The sequence below is a fragment of the Geotrypetes seraphini genome, chromosome 11 (genome assembly GCF_902459505.1).
Source record: "Geotrypetes seraphini chromosome 11, aGeoSer1.1, whole genome shotgun sequence".
In the NCBI taxonomy this organism is placed as follows: Eukaryota; Metazoa; Chordata; class Amphibia; order Gymnophiona; family Dermophiidae; genus Geotrypetes; species Geotrypetes seraphini.
Window position 1 is genome coordinate 73,293,572 of NC_047094.1, and position 19,465 is coordinate 73,313,036.

Below are 19,465 nucleotides of genomic sequence, written 5' to 3' on the forward strand. Positions count from 1 at the left end.
CATACTAGAGTTGTGGCTGCTGTCCTAGGAAATCCATATTATATTTTCTTGCTCCCTTAAGATCCACGTGGAGACAAGTCTGCGGCCAGATGGGTCTAGACTTTCGCTCTACTCCTTTATTGCCTATTTGTGGCAATGGTTTTTATTTCATCCTGGTATGACATTAGCTAGATTTCAGATGCTATTTGTATCAGCTCCTTAATGATGATGGTACTTTACCAGTCCTCTCTCAGTTGCGAACTACTTATGACTGGACTAATTTGGATACTTTTTCTTATATGCAACTCAGACATTATGTGAACTCTTTGCCAAATTCAAATTTACTTTTTAAGGTGCATGAGCTTTTGTCAGAAATATATTGGTTAGAAGCTCAATTGATAGTACCGTTAAGATACTTCAGACATTCTCTTATTGATTTTTCTCCATCTTTAGACTATACCAGGGTGGCCCAGGCTTGGAGTGTGGAGCTACAAATCACATTGCCGGGTCTTAATATAAACATAAGAACATAAGAAGTTGCCTCCACTGGGTCAGACCAGAGGTCCATCGTGCCCAGCGGTCCGCTCCCGCGGCGGCCCATCAGGTCCATGACCTGCGACGTGGTTTCTGACTATTCCTATAACCTACCTCTACTTCTATCTGTACCCCTCAATCCCCTTTTCTTTTAGGAACCTATCTAGACCCTCCTTGAACCCCTGTAGCGTGCTCTGGCCTATCACAGCCTCCGGGAGCGCGTTCCATGTGTCCACCACCCTCTGAGTGAAAAAGAACTTCCTAGCATTTGTTCTAAACCTATCCTTTTTCAATTTTTCCGAGTGCCCCCTTGTACTTGTGGCTCTCCACAACCTGAAGAATTTGTCCCTGTCTACCTTCTCTATGCCCTTCATGATTTTGAAGGTTTCTATCATGTTTCCTCTAAGTCTCCGCTTTTCCAGGGAGAATAGCCTCAGCATTTCCAATCTGTCAGCGTATGAGAAATTTTCCATACCTTTTATCAGTTTTGTCGCTCTTCTCTGGACTCCCTCAAGTACCGCCATGTCCTTTTTGAGGTACGGCGACCAGTACTGGACACAGTACTCCAGATGTGGGTGCACCATTGCCCGATACAGCGGCAAAATGACGTCCTTCGTCCTGGTCGTGATACCTTTTTTGATGAAACCCAACATTCTGTTCGCTTTCTTTGAGGCTGTCGCACACTGTGCTGATGCTTTCAATGTTGTGTCCACCATCACCCCCAGGTCTCTTTCAAGGTTGCTCAACCCCAGCAATGATCCCTCCATTTTATAGTTGAACATCGGGTTCTTTTTCCCTACATGCATGACTTTGCATTTCTCAGTGTTAAAACTCATTTGCCATTTTCTTGCCCAGTCTTCCAATCTCGTTAAGTCCCTTTGAAGGTCTTCACAGTCTTCCTTGGTTCTAACCCTGCTGTAGAGTTTGGTGTCGTCCGCAAATTTAATAACCTCACAGTTTGTCCCTGTCTCCAAGTCATTAATAAATATATTGAACAGGAGCGGTCCCAGCACCGACCCCTGTAGGACTCTACTTGTGACCCATTGCCATTCTGAGTAATGGCCCTTTACTCCAACCCTTTGTTTCCTGCCTGCCAGCCAGTGTTTGATCCATCGATGGATATCCCCTTGCACCCCGTGGTTCCACAGCTTCTTAAGCAGCCGTTCATGGGGTACCTTGTCGAAGGCTTTTTGGAAGTCAAGGTAAATGATGTCTATGGATTCCCCTTTATCCATCTGGCTGTTTATTCCCTCAAAGAAGTACAGCAAGTTCGTGAGGCATGGTTTCTTGAAATTATTATATAAATTATTACCTGATATCTCATATTTTGAAATAGGATGTAAATTTATTTTCATAAGAACATAAGCCGTGCCTCTGCTGGGTCAGATCTGAGGTCCATCAGGCCCATCAGTCCGCTCACGTGGCGGCTCATCAGATCCAGGACCTGTATACTAGCCCTCTATCTATACCCTTCTATCCCCTTTTCCTTCAGAAAATTGTCCAATCCCTTCTTGAACTCCAATACCGTACCCTGTCCTATCACTCCCTCTGGAAGCGCGTACCAGGTGTCCACCACCCGTTGGGTGAAGAAGAACTTCCTAGCATTGGTTCTGAATCTGTCCCCTTTTAATTTTTCGGAATGCCCTCTCGTTCTTGTAGTTGTTCGTGCTTCGACAAAACTGTCTTCCTCAGGGGTTCCTGAAGGTCCTAATGCAAAAACTCGCCCAGGATCATTTTTAGTCTTTGATCCACGAGTTTTTGCAGGGACCCCTGAGGAAGACAGTTTTGTCGAAGCACGAACCGTGTTGGTTCCATAGTCCCCAATCACTTGGGTCCTAGGTATCTCATTATGTGGATTAATCGACTGTACTTTCAATAAAGCCTGCATTTTGAACATCGCCATCTCCACAGCATTTATGATTTTTACCCCTCATTTTCCCTTTCCCTCACCAATATTCTGTCAGACTGACAATTTGGTTTTCTTGCCTTTCTTTTTAGTACACTGTGGTTGTTATTGGATGCAGACTCTGCTCTCTGACATCTTTTGACATAATTATACAACCAATAGAATATTGGTGACCTTTGAAGCAGGCAGTTATCTGTGAAACACTGCCCATTGTCAGGTCTTTTTATTTGTCGGTGCTTTGTTAATAAAAGAGTGCTTTTTTTTTTTTTTTACACTTGTGTGCAGGAAGGTTCTTGGTCCACCCCTACTTCTATGTGTTCTTTAGCATTTCTCCTTTCATCTATTTGCAGGATCAGGGATGTCTGTGTGGGAGACTCGACTGAAATATTTACAACATTGTAAAGTGTGTCTTAGGAAAGCAGGAGAGGTGTGGATTAGTAGGGACAGTAAATATGGGATATGAGTAGTGACTGATGCTGTATGTGAGGTCCGCATGTATTTGCTTATTTATTTGGGGAGGGAAAGTTGGATTCGATGTCAGGGCGGTTAAGGAGTTGGAGGAGCTGCCGTACAGCAAAAGATTAGAGAAACTGGGCCTCTTCTCCCTTGAACAGAGGAGATTGAGAGGGGACATTATCGAAACATTCAAGGTACTGAAGGGAATAGACTTAGTAGATAGAGACAGGTTGTTCACCCTCTCCAAGGTAGGGATAACGAGAGGGCATTCTCTAAAGTTAAAAGGGGATAGATTCCGTACAAATGTAAGGAAGTTCTTCTTCACCCAGAGAGTGGTAGAAAACTGAAATGCTCTTCCGGAGTCTGTCATAGGGGAAAACACCCTCCAGGGATTCAAGACAAAGTTAGATAAGTTTCTGCTGAACAAGAACGTGCGCTGGTAGGGTTAGTCTATGTTATGGTGCTGGTCTTTGACCAGAGGGCCGCCGCGTGAGCAGATTGCTGGGCATGATGGACTACTGGTCTGACCCAGAAGCGGCACAAAGATGGTTGGCTTAAATAATGGACTTTATCTTAGATACTCGTAGATTTAAGCAGATTTTTATCTGCAATATATGATATATTATTTTTTTATTCATTTATTTAGCCCGTCCTCCCAAAGGAGCCCAGAACAGGTTACAGGCCTACATTCATAATATGGGTAGGACAAACTTTAGTGAGAAACACAGACTGTACAGCATTTACAGTATAGACAATATATACAGTATAGTATATATGGGCTTGTTGTGCCACAGGGGCTTGTGCGCATCTGTGAAGCTGAAAACTATGCCATTGGTAGTTTCACTACCAGCAGGGCCTCCTAAGGTGGACAGGTTTCAGTGGAGATGTCAGACTAATGATGTACCACCCATCTGGGCAGCAGCAGATGGGCAGTGTTGAAGGCAGAGGATCACATTTAATGCGACAACAGCGATAACATCAAATTTATACCGTGCAGAAGAAAAGCCCAGATTCGAATATGAGTTGATAGCACCTAACAATAACAATATGTGTTAAATTGTGGCTGAATATTAAACTAATAATTTTTCTTGTTAAGGGCTATAAAGTTCACCTTAGGTCTTCAAATTCATCTTGGGTTTCACTGTCCATAAACACCTGACCCCAGGGTAGGGTTACCAGATTTTTCAGAAAGAAAATCTGGACCCATGTCCACGCCCCCAGGCCCGCCCAATTCTGCCCGCATCCCGCCACATCTAGCCACCCCCTTAACCTGTTTGTGTGTCAGGGATGGCATCCGCGCATACAACATGATGACGCCACGCTTGTGCATCCATGTATTCGCGGAGGCCGTCCTGACGGAAGCTTTTCAAAATCCTGACATAGTGCCAGGTTTTGAAAAGCTGTCTGGACCCCTGGACATATCCTCAAAAGGAAGACATGCCGGGACAATCCGGACGTCTATCCCAGGGTCCATCATTACACTACCAGCAAAAGAAAAAAGTTCTTTGGAGGAGGGAAGGATAGATATTTAGCAGGAAATTGATGCTAATAATAAAAATTGCTGAACAATGAATGAAGTTCTTTGTTATCGACCAGGCCTGTTCCCATCTAATTGGTTTATGTACAAGTTTTTGTGGAAAAAAAAGTTCTTCAGAGGAAAGATGGTAAGACATATAGAAGGATATTGACACTAATAATACAAATTGCTTAACAATGATAAAGTTCTTTGTTATTGGCCAGACCTATTTCTTTCTAATTTGTTTATGTATAAGATTTTATCAAGAAAATTGAATTAAGAAACTAAATTTTTGCAGCTCATCTATTTTAGTTTCTAGCTTGTCAGACTCATACTATCTGTACTAGGGAAAAGTTACTGAATGGAAATTGATCCCCTTCATTTCACCTTGACATCTATTAATTGTACAAAAGCGTCAACTGCCCCAGTAGCTTCTGTTGGATTTGAGTTGACTTACATGACAATGAAAACCTTGCTCTGTGCAGTGATGTGAAGAATTATTGATGATGGCCAAGCAGGTATGGCAGGGAAGGGAAGTTCTTTCCTCAAAGAGCTTAGAGCAGCGGTCTCAAACTCAAACCCTTTGCAGGGCCACATTTTGGATTTGTAGATACTTGGAGGGCCGCAGAAAAAATAGTTAATGTCATATTAAAGAAATGACAACTTTGCATGAGGTAAAACTCGTTATAGTTTATAAATCTTTCCTTAATGCTTCTGATAATTTAAGCTATACACAGCTGAAAGCAGAAAGTGAAGTTTAGATAGCTTTTCACTTTCTGCATGTTGCACTGCTTTCAGCTGTGTATAGCTGTAATTATCAGAAGCAATTAAGGAAAGATTTATAAACTATAGAGTTTTACCTCATGCAAAATTGTGATTTAGATTCTAAAGTATCAACTGCAAGAGACTAGGCTTTTTTGTAGAGGGGAGAATCAATATTCGACTTGTGCCTGGAAAACTTGTGCCTTAAGTGTCAGGTGGTCATGTCCGCAACCGCCTTCAGCTCTCACCTCCTCCAGCACCGGACACATCTGCCATCATACAGCAAGCAGTCACCACCAGGAGAGGTGCCAAATTTCACAAGATCACGAGATTATGTACACACGCACAAGCTGCACTGCCTCCAATGGTTACCTTATGTTCTGGAACGTTGCCTGCCTCACTGCTGTAATCTCATGCAAGCGCTTTCCTGCGTCTGTATGCGATTGTTCTCTCCACGCCACCTCACAATTGCATACAGATGCAGGAAAGCGCTTGCGTGAGGTTACAACAGTGAGGCAGGCAACATTCCAGAACATACCGAGGGCCTCAAAATAGTACCTGGTGGGTCGCATGTCACCCGCAGGCTGCAAGTTTGAGACCACTGGCTTAGAGTATAATTGGGAGATAGAAGGATGGTAGACAAGGTAGAAACTAACAAAGGAGGAGCTGTAGATTGGTACAAGATTCCTGTGCCTAATGTTGGGTGCAAGGAGTTATGCCTGTTGAAACCTGGTGCAAATCCTGATATTTTATTTTATATTATTATTTTATTTATATATTATTGATGCATTGTAAGTAAGATAGTTATGCTATTTTGTACATTGTGATTGTTTTTTCCCCTTTCCTTTTTCTATTTTAATGGAGTTCTTTTCAACAATTTTTAAATTGTTTTGTTAACCGCTTTGATCCTGCTTGGTACATTAACCCCCTCTTCTACTAAACTGCGCTAGCGGTTTTGGCACAGGGAGCCACGCTGAATGGCCTGCGCTGCTCCCGATGCTCATAGAGTTCATATGAGCGTCAGGAGTAGCGTGAGTCATTCAGCATGGCTCCCAGCGCTAAAACCACTAGCACGGTTTAGTAGAAGAGGGGGGTAAGTGGCATATAAAGATTTTTAATAAACATAAACATACACAATCTGGACACATAACTCCATATAATACTCTACACCTAAATATGGGGAATGCCCCTAATCTGCTCATTCCCCTCCCAGAGCCATGCCCCTTTTTTTGGTTGTGCACACAGCATTATAGAACAGTGCACAGGCAGATGCACACATAAACCCAAACTAGTGAAAATCAAATGCCAATTAACCTCAATTAACGCCAATAATTGGTTGTTGTCACCCTATTGATGAATTAGTTTACATGTGCATCTATGCGCTGCATTCAAATTTGGGCTTACAACTTTAAGCAACCTATATAGAATCAGGGGGCAGGGGGGGGGGGGGGGCGATATGTGTGGTGAACACACCAAAAGAAGGGATGCCTGCATGATACAGAACCACAACATAAAGACCTCTAAATCAGTGGTCTCAAACTCAAACTCTTTGCAGGTTTTGGATTTGTCGGTACTTGGAGGGCCTCAGAAAAAATAGTTCAAGTTCAAGTTTATTTATTCTTAATGAATCGCCTATTTTAAATTACTAGGCGATGTACAATACTGTTAAACATAGTTAATGTCTTATTGAATAAATGACAATTTGGCATGAGGTAAAACTCTTCATAGTTTATAAATCTTTCCTTTTGGCTAAGTCTTAATAATAATATTGTAATTTATAGCTAAAGAGACATATGATCAAGAAACTGTTTTATTTTACTTCTGTGATTATGATAAACATACCGAGGGCCTCAAAATAGTACCTGGTGGGCCGTGTTTGGCCAGGCCACAAGTTTGAGACCACTGCTCTAAATGAATATAAAATATATGCCACTACTACTACTGTTTATCAGTTCTAAACAAAGAAATCCAACTCTCTTCAAAAGGCTATTGTGATGAACTTGGCGATTGGAGGCAGACGACTGATTCACCAACCATCTTCATGCAAATGGAGGTGGTCGGAGGCACGCCCCCAACCGACTGCATGGATCGGATTGAGTCGGGGGAGAGCCCTGACAGTAGTGACAGGAGAAGCAGTCTCCTGTCACTGCTGTCAGGACTTCTGTCGGCTTTTTTTTTTTTTTATAATGGGCTGCAAAACATCAGGCCGATAAAAAAAAAAATGAAAAAATAAAACCCCCCTCCCCTACCTGACATAGAGGATCTAAAGAAAGAGGAAATAATCCTTCATAAGGCAATTCTGCAAGTTTTAACCTTATTTACACCCCCTTGACCACTGAGATATCAACAGAACCACTAGATGGCAGAATAACATAATGTTTAGAGAGTAGATAGCACAAGAATTCTTTCTTTGGTCATGGTGACTAGCTGGCTATTAGTGAAAATGAGAGGTACTGTTAACAAGAGTTGCATGAATGTTGTTTAATGTTAAAAATCATCCTGCTTTCCATCTACCCTTTAATTATGGATCTAGAGATCCATTTTGGATTTACTTCTTTCTGTTGAAAGGCAAATATTTTCAAAAATCCTTCTGGCAGTTATTTATTTATTTGAGGTTGCTTGGTTTATAAATGCAATTGTAGTACAAAAAGTAAAGAAATTATAATTTCCAATAAAAATAAAGAAAAAAAAATAATGTAACTTAATTTAGAAAATCAGCTGGATCTTAAATTAAATTTTTGTGGGATTGTCATGCGGTCAGCTTTCCTATAATTAATTAATTATTTAATTTTTTTCTATCTATTCTCTCCATGGAATTTAATAGATCACACTGTTTAATTTTGGTCTAAGAAAGGAATTGGATTAAGAACATAAGAACATAAGAAATGCCTCCACTGGGTCAGACCAGAGGTCCATCGTGCCCAGCAGTCCGCCCACGCGGTGGCCCAACAGGTCTAGGACCTGTGCAGTAGCCCTCTATCTATACCCCTCTATCCCTTTTTCCAGTAGAAAATTGTCCAATCCTTTCTTGAACCCCTGCACCGTACTCTGCCCTATTACGCCCTCTGGAAGCGCATTCCAGATGTCCACAACACGCTGGGTAAAGAAAAACTTCCTAGCATTCGTTTTGAATCTGTCCCCTTTCAGCTTTTCCGAATGCCCTCTTGTTCTTTTATGTTCTGAAAGTTTGAAGAATCTGTCCCTCTCTACTCTCTCTATGCCCTTCCTGATCTTGTAGGTTTCTATCATGTCCCCTCTAAGTCTCCGCTTTTCCAGGGAGAAGAGCCCCAGTCTCTCCAGTCTTTCAGTGTATGAAAGGTTTTCCATGCCTTTAATCATTCGTGTCGCTCTCCTCTGAACCCTCTCAAGTATTGCCATATCCTTCTTAAGATACGGTGACCAATACTGGACACAGTACTCCAGGTGCGGGCGCATCATTGCCCGATACAACGGCAGGATGACTTCTTTTGTTCTGGTTGTAATACCCTTCTTGATAATACCCAACATTCTGTTTGCCTTCTTTGAGGCTGCTGCGCATTGTGCCGTTGACTTCATTGTTGTGTCCACCAGTACGCCCAAGTCCCTTTCAAGGCTACTTCTCTCTAATACTAATCCCCCCATTTGGTAGCTGAACATCCGGTTCTTTTTCCCTATATGCATGACCTTGCATTTCTCTATATTGAAGTTCATCTGCCATTTATTCGCCCACTCCTCCAGTTTGTTTAGGTCCCTTTGTAGTTCCTCACACTCTTCAGCAGTTGTAACCCTGCTACAGAGTTTGGTGTCATCCGCAAATTTTATAACTTCACATTTCGTCCCCATTTCCAGGTCATTAATAAATACATTGAAAAGCAGTGGTCCGAGTACTGACCCCTGCGGAACTCTGCTTGTGACCCTCATCCAGCCCGAGTAGTGACTTTTCACTCCAACCCTCTGCCTTCTGCCTGCCAACCAGTGTTTGACCCATCTGTGTACATCCCCTTCCACCCCGTGATTCCACAGCTTCTTAAGTAGCCGCTCATGGGGTACCTTGTCAAAGGCCTTTTGGAAGTCGAGGTAAATGATGTCTACGGGTTCGCCTTGGTCCAACTGGTTGTTTACCCCCTCAAAGAAGTGCAGTAAGTTTGTTTGGCACGATCTTCTCTTGCAGAAGCCATGTTGGCTCGCTTTCATCAGCCCATTTTTTTCGATGTGCTCACCGATGCTATCCTTTATCAGTGCTTCTACCATCTTCCCGGAACCGATGTCAAACTTACCGGCCTGTAGTTTCCTGGGTCTCCTCTCGATCCCTTTTTAAAGACAGGTGTAATATTTGCTGTCTTCCAGTCCTCCGGGATCTCTCCAGTTTTCAAGGATAGGTTGCAAATTTGTTGGAGTATTCCCACTATCTCGTTTTTTAGTTCTTTTAGTGTATTCTGTCAGGGCCTGGTGATTTGTCACTTTTTAATCTTTCTATCTGCTGGAGGATATCCTCATGGCTTACCTCTATTGTTGACAGTTTTTCTTCTTGGTCTCCATGGAAGATCCTGTCTGGTTCTGGTACACTGGATGTGTCCTCGCTTGTGAAGACTGACGAGAAGAACTTGTTTAACCTGTCGGCCACCTCCTTTCCCTCCTTTATCACTCCTTTTCTATCTCCATCATCCAACGGTCCTACTTCCTCCCTCACTGGCTGCTTCCCTTTAACATATCTGAAGAACGATTTGAAGTTTTTTGCCTCCCTGGCTAGCCTCTCTTCGTATTCCCTTTTCGCTCTCCTAACCACTTGATGACATTCTCTTTGGCGTTTCCTGTGTTCCTTCCAGTTTTCCCCAGTTTGGTCTTTTTTCCATTTCCGGAATGATTTTTTCTTGTCTTCTATCGCTGTCTTCACTTCATTGTTTATCCATGCGGGGTCTTTTGTTTGATTTTTTTTGCACCCTTTCCTAAATCTGGGGATGTACATTTGTTGTGCTTCTTGCACTGTGCCCTTGAATAGAGACCAGACTTGCTCTACGGTTTCTGTTTTCCTTGAGCTGTTTCTGAGTTTTTTCCTTACCATTGTTCTCATAGCATCATAATTCCCTTTCTTGAAGTTGAACGTTGTCACTGTGGTTCTCTTCCCTTACTTTAATAATGTTTTGTTCCTTGAAAACTTATGTTCTGTATTTCTGTAACAAGTGTATTACTTATGATATATTATAAATCAAAAAAATAAAGAAAAAAAGACAAGAACAGTATTGATGGATCTAAGATGGCTACATGCTAACGCTGGCTTCTCTTACCTCTCTCTTGGAGCCGGCCAATTCCTTTGCAGTTTTTTAACACCAGAATTGTTTTTGCGGTGCTTTTTTCCTCACAATGCCTCATACTAAAAGAAAGGGAGTTCTGAGAACGACTCCCTCTCAACTCAGAACCTCTATGTCGGTACAGCAGCAAACCCTCGAGAGGTTTCTGAGCCAACTAGCAACCCCTTTATCGGGAGAAGAGGGCCCTGCTGCAGGTTTGGACGATGGAGTGTCCAGCCTCTTAGGGCATGAAGTATTAGGAGGCTAAATTTATGGATACTAAACTTCCCAAAATCACCAGCTTTAAATCCTCATGACTATTTAAAAAGTATCTAATAGAGATTCTCAAAATTCCTCAACAAGCTATTCCTCCCTTTAATAAAATATATTATATGCCAACTAGTATGACAAAAGCTGATGAAGAAGGAAATTTGGTAGTGCAAAAAGATCTGATTGCAATTTTGGAGGCATCCCTTTCCGATGTTAAGGAAAGGGGAATGCTTTTGGCCTCCTTTGTTTTTGAACAAGACTTAAACCACATAATGAAACTCTACTTTCAAAATTCACATCAGACTTTTCTGGACAAAGAATTTGGATCTATCCGGATCTATTCAAGATAACACAAGACCGCAGAAAAGAGTTTCTTTCTATGCAAGATGAAATGAAAAGATTGGGGGCTTCTAATGTTTGGTTGGCTACCTGGGGATTAAATACACTTTCTTTTTACCATCACAATTGAGAGCCTTTATAGACCTTAAAATGATCTCTGAAGTAATATAACTTAATTTAGAAAATCAGCTGGATCTTAAATTAAATTTTTGTGGGATTGTCAAGCGTAGTCAGCTTTCATATAATTAATTAATTATTTAATTTTCCTATCTATTCTCTCCATGGAATTTAATGGATCACCCTGTTTAATTTTGGTCTAAGAAAGGAATTGGATTATTACTTTTATAATGTTTTGTTCCTTGAAAACTTATGTTCTGTATTACTTGTGATATATTATAAATTAATAAAAAGAAAGAAAACCCTCCCCACCTAATTATAATTTCTTTGATGTAGAGGAGAGAGCAAATGGAGTAAAGAAAAAAAAAAAAGGGATAAAAAAATTGCTCCATCCCCTTTTTACAAAACCGTAATGCGGTTTTTAGCGCCGGCTACAGTGGTAAAAGCTCCAACGCTCATAGAAATTCTATGAGCGTCGGAGCTGTTACCGCCGCAGCTGGCACTTTAAACTGCGCTATGGTTTTGTAAAAGGGAGTAACCAAAAAAGAGCTGGAAAAGCCAGGTTTTAAGTTAGGGTCCTTCAGACAGCTGCACCATTTATTTCACTAAACAGAGTTAGCTACATTGGTGAATGTTTTAATCGTGTTGCTAGATTATTGCGATGTATTTTATTTTGACCTGACTGAAATGTATGAAGAGGTTTCACTGGGTGCAGACTGTGCAGCAAGGTTGGTGAACAATGTAAGTACAGAGAACAAATTAATCACCTCTCTGTTACTATACTGGCTACTAATAAAATACCACTGCCAATTCAAGCTGCTCCTGGTGATATTCAACATTAAAACCCCCTTTTACTAAGCCATGATAAGGTTTCTGCTGCTGCCCAGAGTGCTAAATGCTCCGACGCTCGTAGGAATTCTTTGAGTGTCAGAGCATTTAGTGCTCGAGGCCGCAGTAGAAACCTGTATCGCAGTTTAGTAGAAGGAGGTGTAAATAAAGTTAGAACCTGAAGTAAACTCTCCAGAACCTCTCTACCCCCCTCCCCATTCCCACCCTATAGCCCCTTCTTAAATCTACTCCTGTCCTTTACTTCCAGCCCTTGATTAATTAAGCAAGCACTACTTAGGGCGCTAAGGGAAGGAGGATAAGAACTATAGCAAGTCCTTACAGATGGGACTCCTTAGATATGGCCTTCAATAAAAACAAGGGAAAAGCAAAATATAAGACACTGCAACAAGCAGACACCAAAAATATTTTTGTTGGCAATGAGACTTTTCAAGTGTTTTTATGGAAGACAACCTGAAAGTGAAGAAAAATGGGCCTGGAGAGATGGAGTTGGATTTTAATCCCCAAGGAGATTCTGGAGGACTGATTGGCCAATCCTACTGTTGTCACAGGAGTCCTTTTCCAAACAATAGTGAGATGTAATGTACAGAGTGAATCCATCACAGCTGTGCAAATCTCCACTATGGGGGTTGATTTCAAGCGGCTTAGACATAGTATGGATGATATTCAGCTGGCAGAGGTCAGTTGTTTTTTTTTTAAAATGCTGATCAATGCCAGCTAAATTGGACCATGTCCAGGACCGGCACTGAATATCTGGGGCTAATTACACATGTTTTGGCCACCACACTTATTAAGCTGGCACCCACACCAATTTAGGACAGCTTTTGAACTGTTCTAATTCACCCTCTTTCCTATGCATGTGTTGGCACTGAATATTACTGGCACCAAGTAGCCAATGGCTCTTCCCCAACTCCATCCCATGTACCCCCTTTGCTGTGCTCACTTTTTTGATGGCTGGTCAGAACCAATATTCAGTGGAATTGCTTGGATAAGTACCATTAAATATCAGCAGTTGGGTGGTCATGAATGATTTAAACAAGCAAGAGTCTCTCCTGCTCGCTTAATTTGTTTTGAATATTGGGCTGTATGAGCCTTTACTCCTGTTTGACCCTCAATTGTCAAGCATGCCTGACATAAGCAAATGAGACGTAGTCTGCTAGCCAACTGTATAGAGTGCACTTGTTAACAGTAATCGCAGGTTTGTTGGGAGAAGTTGGTGTAGTCATCTACCAATGGTGTTCCAAACACTCAAGCATTCAATATCTTCTTGAGATAGTCAGGATAAAGGCTGTGATGCTGTTCAATTCCTTGCAACAAGGTCTCACATTGCACTGAGTCTATGGAGATGCCAGTGGCAAGGTCAGTGTTGTCACAGTGAAGGTGGTCAATGACCTAAAGTGTACTAACGAAATATGTTACATTTCTTTTATTTTCCACAATAAAGTTCAGATATCGAAGGTTCATTTAATAAATCACTGCTGGAGACTCCTGGGCTCGTGATCTCAATATAGCATTGCCTGATGATGTGATTTTACATGCTGTTAAAAAATTCCCTGCTTTACATAAATATACCACGTTTTGGGAACAACATTATAAATTGGTCCTACGAAGGTACATCTCCCCTAAGAGGTGTAGAATGGCACTGGCAGTAGCCAGGTTGGGGGAGGAGCGCTATGATATGCTGCACTGGAATGGATAGTGTGCTAGATATAAAATTGTTGAATACGTTGTAGATTTTTTCTACATATGACACCTGCCTTTCATATGGTTCTGGGCAAATCTAGTTAGATGCATATGTGATAGTTAAGGCCATGCCCAATAGAAACTTATGAAAAGTTGGTACACAAATATAAACAAATTGAATATGATTTGCGGCAAAGGCCAGAAAAATGACATTAGAGAAAAACAGGAAAACACTAGGGGTTACTAGGAGGTAAAAAATATATGTACTTTGCTGGATAAAGCCAGAACATAGGGGAAATCAGGTATAGATATATATATATATAACAGACTTATAGAGGTATCAATCTGACTCCATTTTGTTTTCTATCTTTCTTTGTGTCTTTGTACTGCGGTTTTCCTGCTTTAAAAAAAGCCTGGGTTTCTGGTGTCCTTTGTTTGGATAAGAGAAACCTCATGGCTTAAGTATTAACAGATGGTCCTGTCATTCCAATGCTGGGTAAAGAAGAACCTTTCTTTTATATGTTTTAAAGAATTATGGATTATGACTGAGATATGAATGAAATATGAGTGTTGCTTGTGTATGGATGATGGGATCCCATGAGTGATTATGGATGTGAATGTATATTAAACATAGAATGAAGAAATCCTGAAAGGCAACATATGTAGTTTGACCTATTTGACCTTTAAGCTAGGCAATTCTCTCTACCCTGTGACATTCCAGGAGGCTTGTAATAAGGGGGGTGCCCACACAGCCCAGACTGACAGAAGGGCTAATTTGATCTAAACTTTTAAAGAATTACTGAGAGAGAAGTGTTCATTGGGTATGTTATGTGTTGCGCATTAAGAAATTGATGTAAACAAAGATGTGATTTGTAAAACTTTTCTTAAGCCTGGTAACTATGTTAAAAGGAATTTTCTATGTTCATACCTAAGGAAGGCCTCTCTCTTGGTTGATTGGTTGACAGGTGTGATGTCACTGCAAAAATATATAAGTGAACCTTGGGGCGTTGATTCTCTGAGTTCATATTTATCAGGAAAGATGTACTTTGACATGCCTGACTATGTATGACTCCATTGTGCAAATGGCCTAATGAATCGAGATTTGCTGTAAATTTTTAATAAATAATAATATTGGATTGGAAACATTTGTGCAATTATCATTATTCCCGGGCAACTAAGGGCAGGGTTTGGTAAGTTAACCTGTTCAGATGGCTCACTTTTCTGGGTTCCGAGCCTCTGCTGCTTGTCTTTGCTGTGCTGCCCCTGAAGCTGGTTTGGGACATATGTTTTGGACCTGTCCTAACATTCAATCCTTTTGGGATGCCATTTTTATTTTTATGGAACGTATCTGGAATGTTACCATACAATGGTCTCCCTTGCTTTTATTTGGTGCCTCTCTCCATTTTTATCCTAGATGATGAGGGGCTGCAGCTTTTCTCCGGTGGACTGTATTGATAGCTCTGAAATGCATTTTGCTCAAATGGTTGGAGGTGAATGTTCCTGATTATTCTCTCTGGCGCTGTCACCTGATCACGCTTCTGATGTGGGAACGCAGGGATGTGCAGGATTTTTCCTCGTTGCTTGGGTGCACTTTTCAGCGCACTTGAGAACCTTTGTGGAACACTTTGACACCAGCGGCTCATAGTCACTTGTTGAACTGTTGACCTGTTGTTCTTTGCTTCTTGCTGAGTTCATTGACCATGTACGAGTCTCTATGCATATTTTTCTTTTCTGGTACATTCATTGGATGGTGGCTTGAAGGAGGACTGGGGGGATGGTGGTTTGATGCGGGGGTGGCGGGATTGTGGGAGTGGGGGTGAGTTGACTGATATTTGTTGATAAACTGAGCTTGTATTCCATGTTCTGATGTGCTTCTTGTTCATTGTTCTTGTTGAGCTCAATAAAATATATTTGACAATAAATCACTGCTGGATTTTTTGCATAAAATGTTTTTTTTTTCCAACGTATCATTGTTGAGTATGAAAACATAAAAGTTATAACAATAATACCAACAAATTAGCTTCATTAAGCAAATATAATAGCAAAGTTTAAGAAAAACAGAGCTTTATGTAATTGGTGGCTTTGAGGTACCCCAGGAAGGGCTTTAAAAAATTATTAAAAATTTTCTGATTTCAAGTACAATCAAATTCATGGGAAAACTTCAATTCACAGAGTTGTTCCAACTTTAGGTTTTTCTGGACAGCCCTAACCCACAGAAATAGTCCAGTTTCTGTCCTCTCTTGCAGACAAGCCCTCAGTGCAGGGTCACTATTCTTTTACTCTTGGTGAGTCACACCGAGTTCTACCCTCGCTCCTCAGCCCAGGACCATGCTTCCCTTACTTTCCAGATTATCTCTTTTCCTTCTGCAAACCCTCTACTGTACCTTGCTGACTTCTTTTTGGATTTTCTCCTCTGCCTCCACAACAGCCCCTGGCCCATTCTCAGATCGTCCTTTCTCCTTTTCAAAGTCCTCCATTAGTTTCCTTTCTCTTGCAAGTTATTCTTCCCCTCAGCCTCTACATCTTTTTTTGACTCTCTTCCTCATCCTGAATTGTCTCATCTGTTTTGCGTCTACCTTGTTCCATATCTTCTCCTCTGCCTCCATCCCCTTCTTCCACCTTCTTTCCACATCTATTCCTACCTTTTGTTTCTCTGTCCCAAATAGTCTCTTCTGAAATTCCCCATCTCCTCTGCCTATTCTGTCTCACATATTCCTTCCTATATCCTTTCCTTTTTTTTTTTTCTACCTCTTTCCCCCACTCATTTGTGAGTCTTCTCCAGCCCTTCTCTGCTTGGCTGATTGCACTGGAACCCACATAAATTCTCAGGTGCAAAAGCACACTGTGTGGCAACAGCAGTACAACTCCTTACTCCTTACTCATAGGCCAAAATTCTTTTGGTTGTCTTCCTGGATTTTCTTAATAATAGGAATCTGAATTTTCAAGTGAAAGCAACTCCTAAGAAGAAGATTTTCATTACAGTCTCCTAGATTGTACCCTACATCAACTCTCTGCCCTGTTCTGCCTCATGCCACTACTCTCTTCCCTCTGCCATGTCTCCAAAGCAGAACAACTAAGAGTGAGCACAAATGAGCAGGATGAACCTCATCACTAGCACTTCATGCTGTTTGTCTTGTGCATTGGAAGACCTTCTAGACCAGGGGTAGGCAATTCCAGTCCTTGAGAGCCACAGGCAGGTCAGGTTTTCAGGATATCCACAATGAATATGTATGAGATGGATTTGCATGCACTGCCTCCTTGAGATGCAAATTTATTACATGCATATTTATTGTGGATATCCTGAAAACTTGACCTGCTGTAGCTCTCGAGGACTGGAATTGCCTACCCCTGTTCTAGGCCATTGAATACAGGTTGGCTGAAAGACCCTGTAATAATTTATACTGCTGTGTGCCATTTTCTGAGGATTTCCACAGGTGGAAAACCAGCTCAGGACTGGGCTTTACTCGTTTCACTTCCAGGCAGGCTGGCGACTCCTTCTGTGAACATGTCCTGGTGGCTCTTGGCAGGTGCTCTGTATGCCCATCCTAATGCCAACCCTAAGAAGGGATCAGACATCAAACACCAGTTGGTGAAGATAGGATTGGAAATTAGAATAGGGAGCATTTAGAGGTTTGTGGGCTTAGTAGGCCTCTACATAAGTCTAAGTCTGGCTATATTGCTGATTGGTATTTAGTTAAAAGATAAACAATCAAATAGAACTCCTGGGATTTTGTCCTAGAATCATTTCTGTTTAAGTTATTTGTTAATGATTTGTATTAGGAAGCAATGAGTGAAGTAATCAAATCTACATGTGACTCAAAATTATCCAAAGTGTATTTCAAATATGAGCAGACTCTGAGGAAAGAAAAGAGAACCTTCCCACACTGGAGAACTGACATCAAAATGGCAAAGTGCATAATGACGCACATCAGGAACAATAATTGAGTCAATATTTAAACTTTGCAGCTGGTGTAATTTTTTAAAATGCCAGTCATGGTGTTTAAACATATATCTGGATATTGAGTGCTGGCTGCTATCCAGATATCAGCATTGAATATCCAGGTATTCTTCCATCACCACTGTTATCCAGATAATGTCAATATTCAGCACCGACATCCATATAACTTAGGATAACTTTTCTGTTGAATATCGCTGCTGTCTGGAAATTTTATGGTTCTGCTCCCAGACCATCATGGCTCTGTCAGGAAATTGCTGGGGTGGTCTGTAATGATTTTCAGTGACTTTATCAGATAATGCTGCTCAAAATCAGTGTCTTGTCCTGTTCAGTAGCATTTAGCTTGGTAGCAGGTGTTGAATCTTTACTGGCAGGGTAATTTTTGAATCCGGTGTGGCACTTCTTAATGTTCATAACACAAGGTTGGGTTGGCAATGGACGAGGAAGAGGAGGGCAGGTGTGCCACATTCAAACATGCCCCACCTGACCTCTGAATCATAAGGTGAGTGCAGCCAAGAGAATGGTCATCCAGATGCAGCTGACAAATCTTGATGTATCGCTTGTTGACGTGGTAGCTTGGCTGCTACTTTCACTGGTGGACTTTACAGTGAAGGACTTGCTGACATAAACTGAACTTGTGTTGAATGTCATTCCCCTGGTGGTGTTGAAGCCAGTGGTATTGTCCAAGTAACTTGGTGTTGACAATGGATTATGGGGCATCAGAATTAGGAGTGGTGGATCTCCATACTGTATTCGTTTGAACAGGTTTTGATTGCATTTATTCTCAGAACAGCATCCACCTAGCATGGTGAAGGTGGCATCTTCCCAGGTCTTGGACAGTTTGGCACAGACGGGTGATGTAGAGCAACTCTTAATGGGCAGATTCAGGGTGGTGGTGTCTTAAAAACAAGAGAAATTCAAAACAAGAAATTATATAGCAGGATTAATCCTTCGATAGGCCCTAGGCACACAAGTATACTGGGCGCCCAACCCCCACCCCTGTCTGGTATATGCCACTGAACAATACAAAACTAACATATTCCAGTTAATAAATTCCAAAATAAGAACCTTTTTTTCTACTTTGTTCCTGGACATTTTGTTTTTCCATCATGTTGACCCCAGTTTCTCTTCTGCTAATTCTCTTTTCAGTGTCTGCTATCCATTTGGCTTTTTTTCATCTCTCCTGTCTTGTTTCATTCCCTCACTATACAGTACATGTCTCTGATATTCTGATTGTTCTCTTTCAGTTTTTTCCTTCTTTTTTTTCTCTTTTGCCTCTGTGCACTCAAATTTCACCCTCTTTCTCATCTTTCTTTTTATTTATTAACTTTCATCTCCTTCTTTCATGCTCTAGAACTCCCATTTCCAATCTCACTCCTTCCCCAGCCTCCTATTCCCTGCTATCTTTCATCTACACCTCATTATCACATTTCTACCTCTGTACTCACTATCCTTCTCTCAGGCCTAGATTCTCAAAAAAACAAACAAACCAAAAACACAACAACAGCAGCCAACCAACCACCCCCGCCCAGCAGCGGGAGAGATGCCCATTCTCTCCTGCTGCTTCCGACCCCTCTCTCTCTTACCTTGAATTAAATGGCTGACCGGAGAGATGCCTACTCCCTCCGACCAGCTGGCCTGCTGCTTCAAAATGGGCCTTCCCCTCCCTGGTGCATGCTGGCACATGTAAGCATGTGCTTGTTTGCTAAACATTTACATGCATAATAAGTGCATAAATGTTAGCCCCTTGTTTACAGAATTGACCACTAAGAGTATTTGGCTGCAAGATCTACACACATATCTTGAGTGGAATGTACTCCAAGATGGCAGGCAAA

At 41.5% G+C, this 19,465-nt stretch overlaps 1 protein-coding gene across 1 annotated transcript in view; it reads right to left on the reverse strand.

Annotated features, from left to right (window-relative positions):
• Window positions 1-16,973: 16,973 nt before the first annotated feature.
• The window catches only part of LYPD3 (LY6/PLAUR domain containing 3), a 124,803-nt gene continuing 122,311 nt past the window's right edge, over window positions 16,974-19,465 (reverse strand). Inside the window, exon 6 of the mRNA XM_033962645.1 lies at window positions 16,974-18,529. Within this exon, the coding sequence (XP_033818536.1) occupies window positions 18,126-18,529 (404 nt within the window). The 3' untranslated portion in view covers window positions 16,974-18,125. The remainder of the gene's footprint in view (window positions 18,530-19,465) is intronic.